The sequence below is a fragment of the Pongo pygmaeus genome, chromosome 8 (genome assembly GCF_028885625.2).
Source record: "Pongo pygmaeus isolate AG05252 chromosome 8, NHGRI_mPonPyg2-v2.0_pri, whole genome shotgun sequence".
In the NCBI taxonomy this organism is placed as follows: Eukaryota; Metazoa; Chordata; class Mammalia; order Primates; family Hominidae; genus Pongo; species Pongo pygmaeus.
The window spans coordinates 91959988-91966308 of record NC_072381.2 but is presented as its reverse complement, the minus strand read 5'-3'; the positions used below and the strand labels follow the sequence as shown (position 1 = coordinate 91966308).

General features: G+C 38.4%; 1 protein-coding gene across 7 annotated transcripts in view; it reads right to left on the bottom strand.

Moving 5' to 3' along the window:
• Window positions 1-398: 398 nt before the first annotated feature.
• A1CF (APOBEC1 complementation factor) overlaps window positions 399-6321 on the bottom strand; it is a 79319-nt gene continuing 73396 nt past the window's right edge. For all 7 annotated transcript variants that reach the window (XM_054436444.1, XM_054436445.1, XM_054436446.1 and 4 more), the window contains 3 exons: window positions 4812-4948; window positions 3633-3784; window positions 399-615 (listed from right to left, as the gene is read on the bottom strand). In XM_054436444.1, the coding sequence (XP_054292419.1) occupies window positions 464-615; window positions 3633-3784; window positions 4812-4948 (441 nt within the window). In that variant the 3' untranslated portion in view covers window positions 399-463. The remainder of the gene's footprint in view (window positions 616-3632; window positions 3785-4811; window positions 4949-6321) is intronic.

Sequence of the window (6321 nt, the reverse complement as noted above, 5' to 3'; positions counted from 1 at the left end):
AAAAGCAACCTCCTCCCTTCCCTTTTCCTCTTTGTGACTTTGTGTATCACAAAAGCAGCTGTGAGCCAGAGGTAAGACTCTGGAGTTTACTTGGCTTCCCTTGATTGTTACTGACTGCCCAGGTCTGCTCCGTCCCTCCCAAATCTTGCCAGCTAAAAGATCTCTCTTCACCCTGGCAGGATTTGTAAACATACTCCCCAAACACTCAGGAAGATTGGAAGAACAACTTTTGGGGCAGTGGCTCTCCAGCTTTCTGTTAAACAAAAGACTCTTTAACATTTGATTTCATTTCAGAATAACGTTCTTACTTCACGATTCTATAATTGGTATAAGCTATACATTCTCTGGAAAGGCATTTCTTTAGGAAAGATATTATTTATGATCATTGGGGGACCGAGTTAGAGGTTTATTTCTTTTTTTTAATAGAGTTTTGTGTGTCTTATTCTTAAATTTAAAAGTGTCTTCAGAAGGCGCCATATCCATCCCCTCGGGCAGTCACTGCAAAAGTTGGGTAGACCTCATAGGTTGTATATGCTGCTAAGTCTTGTCCAAGGGTTACCGCTTGCTTGAGCTGGGCTGCAGACACAGGTGCAGTTGCATTAGGGACAGCATATCCTGGAGGAAGAGGCAGAGAAAACTTGATGAAAGGAATTCACATTTGCTCCCTTTTGGCTTATTTGTCTTCTTTTAGCAATACGAACATTTAACATATGGCTTAAAGCTAAAAGTTAATATATATGTTTTAAAAAGTGTCCTTAAGGATACAATATGTGGACTCAGTGATTTTCAATGACATTTAAAAAGTCCTAGGACAATGTTCCCGAAAGTGGGGTCAACCACCTGTGTCAGAATCACTTTATACTTAAGAGAATTAAAGATGCTTGGGATAGGGTCCAAGAAAGAGAAACTTAACAAGATACTGAGTTGATCAAAGCTTGTGATTTATAGCTTTTTGAGGGTCTCCAAATTTATAAATGAGAAAAGGTGACTGAGGTGCTGGCTGGGCATGGTATGTGGGGAGGTGGGGATCTGTGTGACTAGTTCTCCTGTAATCCCACACCTGCCTAAATTAAACATTTAAAACATTTGCCTTTACCCAAGAAGATGTGTAAAGACTGGGAGATCAGTAGGAGAAATACTGTAAAGGTTAAGTGTGCTTCTCCATACTACCTTAAAAGCAAATGCCTAACCTGTCCATATTTAGATCTAACTATGAATGGCAAAAGCAACTTCTTACCTCCCAAGCCCCTCATCAAGCCTGTGCTTGGTGTATTCAGAGGCCTTGATGCTGGTTCTCCACCTCAGAGAACCAAAGTATCTGAGAATTAAAAAAATAATCTATGCAATTTCATGTTAGCATTGTATCTAGTGGATGAGCATTCACTTTTGAAGAAGACAGCATATTAGCTACTATCTAAAGCATTATTTCTCTGTATTGTTTTAGTTTAAAACCTGAGTATTTCTGAGATTATCCAGAAATTGTAAAAGATAACAAGAGAAAGAGAGAAGTATACTTAAGTACAAATGGGCACCTATTTTTCATTGTTGTTTTAAACCCCATTTGTTTTATGTGCAGTAGAAGCCTGCCCAACCCCAGACACATTGATTTTTTTCTAGTGGCTTCTCAGAAAGTGGTGGCAGGAAGCTGGTTGGATTATTTTGAACAAAAATTGAATCCACTCTTGGTGCATTCACTTTGGTCAGTAATGCTGATTAATGCACTAGCGAAGTTTGGTCCATTTTCCAAGGGTAGGAGACACATGTTAACAGTTACTTTCATAGTTTTGGAAACAGTATTTCTAAGCTAAGTGAGTAATGTAACTGTGTGAGTGTGTGCACGCATGCATGCATGTGTTTGCGGTACAGATTTTACCATTAGGGATTTTGAATTTTCTTTTTCAACTTGGTCAATTTGTTAAGTGCCAGGGTGTTTGGGTTTCAAACCAGTTCTTCCCTTGGAGTCTATTATTCTTTGCTTGACTCCACGGCAAAGTTATAAGAGAGCCTCTAAGATTCTTAGGCATTCCCAAGACAACACTCATGCCCTAAATATTTTTAACTTCTCACAGAAGCCAATAGAAGTGAGAATAAGATAAAACATTCTTGGGTAAAAGCAAATCCTTTCCAATGTGAAAGCAAACTTTAAAATTCTTCTGACAGTGGCTCATTAGTTTAATAGTACATTTGTTAGGTGTCTTCGGGGTGCAGCTTTCTGCAAGACAGGGGTTCAACTTTTTCTAAGAACTGAGAAGCCCTGGCAGGCATCCTGAGTAAATGGACATGTAAACACCCTGTTATGTGGAAAGCAAGCACTGGCTGCTGGCCCTGCACTGCCCAGGAAGGACCTTGCCCTCTGCAGTGTCAGCTGTTACCTTGGTAACCGCCGAGGGACTCACCACAGAGCGTCTCCATGTTCTTACAGAGAAACAAAGCCAGAATTGAGGTCACTTTCAGATGTGAAACATCATTAATGTTAGCCCCACTGGCCAGAGTGGAGGATATATTCAAAACTTTTGAGAAAAAAACCCCCAAAACCAAAAAACACTACTGAGAACGAGCCCCAGGGGCAGTGGTGTGAGGAATATAAAATTTCTCACACCTACACATGACCAATATATGAATTAATTAATTGATAAGAATATCATGTTTCTTGGTCTACTTAGAGCTCTAATTTGGACTTATGTGGCACACGCTGACACAGTGACAAGTCAAAAATGACATTTCTTCAATAGAAATAATCTTTTACTAAAAAAAAAAAGGATAAAAAATTTTCAACTGAGAAAAAATTTCCTAAACAACTTTCGTGCCTGGTCCCCTTCAATCTCTAAAGGATTCATTTTTAATTATTACCATTTGTTGTGGCTGCGTAACAAATGGGGACAAACCTTTTAAAATGTGACCTGTGAAGGCATTGTTGATCCATGGATAGGCTTTGCTTTAAGCAATCAGCATATGCCCCAGACCAAAATTATAGAACAAATAAATTGAGTTGAGTCCTGATTATTCACATTTTGAAAGGATCTCTGTCTGTCTCTCACTCTCACACACGCAATATTTGACTTTAAAAAATCTTTTTTGAAATCAAATTAATAAAAGTAGATTGAAGACTGGAGAAGGAGAAAAGATTGCTGAAAAGCTAATTGCCATTGGCCAAAGTACTTAATCTTTCTGTACATGGGCTCTTCGTTTGTATACTGGACTTCCTGATGGAACCTAACTCTTGGTGGTATCATGAGCATTACTAAGACATTATAACGCTTCCTGACCATTTAAGTGAGTGCCTAGCACACAGTAAGAGCTCCAATAAACATCATATATCTATAGGTAGTTTCAAACTCTCTTACTAAAAGTAAAAACCAAAACAAACCAGACTCAGAGAGACTGACTCATTCAAGATCACACAGCAGTTTAAAGCTGAGCCGAGACCAGAACCCACTCTGCAGCCCAGCTTGATTTTCTTGCCTCGTGTTTTAATGAGTCACTAGTTTGGGAAACTCTTTTTGGTCCCAAGGTGGTGCAAGTCAGATTGCTGTAAGTAGGGTACACAAACATTTCTATGATTCAGTGGTACCAAAAAAGGGTTTCCCAAATACTCTCTGCAGGGCGCCATTTCTGGCACAATTTTCCCATACCTGGGAAAGCAGTAGCAGCAGCAGCAGCAGTAGCCATTGTGCCAGCATCGCCTCCATCAGTGGGGATGCCCAGGGTCTGCAGGGTGTATTCGGCTGCGTACGTCTTTGCTTCATCCACATAGGCACTCAGCTTTGGAGGTGTGAAAGGGTGGCTGGAAAGCAAGTCAGTCAGGGTAGCCATTTTTAAACTGGTACAACTGAGTCAGGTGAAAACTTAAGGCACTATCAGCTTTGTAAGATGACTGGATGGTGGTATTTTGAGTGGGTGTTTTTCATTCTGTTTGCTATTAAAGCTTCTAAATATAGGTTGCATGTAGAAATATTTATAAATTGATCTAGAACATCAGTGGTTGATGACATTCCTGGGACATACAAGTAATTCACTACATGGCTTTTCTAAAGCACAAGTGAAACAAATTGTTCCTAAAATATATAGAAATGCAGGCTCAAGGTAAAATTCAGGAGGTGATATCCACTAACAGAGAGGTCATATCTTTGGTCCAAAATTAAATGATGGGCCATTGTCTTATTATGTATAAAATGGTAATTTCATATGCTTCAACCTAAACACTGCACAGATGAAAGAATGGGCTATAGCTTTGTTTGTTTGTTTGAAATGTAGTCTCACTCTATTGATCAGGTTGGGGTGCAGTGGTACAATCTCAGCAATCTCCACCTCCCAGGTTCAAGTGATTCTCCTGCCTCAGCCTGCTGAGTAACTATGACTACAGGCACCTGCCTGTACCGGCTACCACACCCGGCTAATTTTTGTATTTTTAGTAGAGGCGAGGTTTCACCATGTTGCCCAGGTTGGTCTCAAACTCCTGACCTCAAGTGATCTATCTGCCTCAGCCTCCCAAAGTGCTGGGATTATAGGCATGAGCCACCACGCCCAGCCAAGAATGGGCTATAGTTTTTATTTCTATTGCATTTTACACTACTGACTGTTTTCCACTGGCTGGTGATACTACACAACCTTCGTCGTATATATGAAATTTGGGGGCCTTTATATGCTGGTTTCATGGCTGGTACATCCCAACTACACATCTCAATATTTGCATTTAATGACAAATGAGTAGGTAGTAGACCTCAGTATTTTGTTTAGATGGTGACTAAATGCATTTAATTTGTAAGTGTATCCTGATCTAAAATGGTAAGGAATTTGGAGAAGTTACGCACATTGCAGGATTCTGGCTGGCTAGAGCAGGAATGGTTATTTTGTACAAGAATAGTTGTCTTTGGTCTTGTCCAATAGCAGAGTGCAGCTGGTACACTGGCTGTCCCCAGTTATTTTTCTGACAAATCTCTTCTAATATCTACAAGAATAAAAAAAGTTATTTCCCCCTCAAATGACATATTCACATTATTTCCCAAGTTTTCAGGTTTTTAAACTCTATTTTCAGAGTTCAAGCTAATATCTGAAGATATAAAATGCCACATGGTTTAATGACTCATAAAATTTAAGATGAACCCAATTTGAACTCCATTTAAAATGTTAGGTCTATTAGTTCATAAAATCACTTTCACACCATTTACTGTAATATGTTTTTAGTTTAGTCCATTACCTGTAACTTTTTACCAAAAGCTTAATTTTATGATTTGTTTGGAATATTTGTTTTTGTAAAAATTGTTGCTCCAACACTGTGTGCATAGATTTGTATAGATTTACTCATTATTACTCTCAATCTCTGTGTTTATAATGGTTTAGAGATGATAGCCTAAGAATATATTTTTATTTCATGTCATTTATCATAGGGTTTTAATCTCACAATTTCATAAAAAAAATAGAATTAATGCTTGGTATTTATTGAGCGTTCCTAGATGGGTGTTAACAGTTGCAATGTTTTTATTTGTTTGGTAAGACACTATTTCTGGCTTTTTTTTTTTTTTTTTTTTTTTGCTTAATGACAATATGCTTTTTAGCATCTTCCTGCATGTTTTTTTCTTCTGTAATTACTCCAAACTGAATATTTTCTAAAGATTCACAGTTTCTTTATTCTGAAGCCATTTTTGGTTGTCCAGAGGTCCTGATGCTCTCATTAGTCAGCAGATTCAGTAGACTGTGGAAAGCAGGGCATAAGGCTGAGAAAATAACTCTGTAAGACAGAACAGTGTCTCAGGATGTGTCTCTGAGGTTTCTTACCTCATTTATGCTAATTAACCCAGCTGCAATAGCATGATATTTTCCAGTTTATTAATTTGTAGATTGTTCCTGTTTTTTCTATTGATATTTTCTTTTTAATACTCTTGTGTAGGATCTCTTGTCATCCTCAGAGCATTCCCTACAGTTCTTGGGCAATAATAAAGGAGCTTTTGCTGGTAGATATTATGCCTGCTTGTTTATGCCAGGTGAGCAAACCTGGGCGGAAGGAACACCAGCTCTCACTGCTGACTTTGCAGGAAAGGGCTTGTCTCTCTGCTTCTGGCTGGAAGTTCGTAACTCTACTTTGGGGTTGTTTAGGCCCCATCTATGTTGGTTGGTGGTGGTATGGTCTTCATTTCTAAGCCATAGTTGTAGAAGGTCAGACACAAATTAAAGAACTTTTATTAATTGATAGAGACTGTTACTCATATATTAATATAAGACATGATGAATTTCTAACTTGAGTTTAATGTAAAACGAAGAGATCTGTTTTCATACTATCGCAGCCCTCAGAAATACTATTATTATACAGAATTTGCGACTATT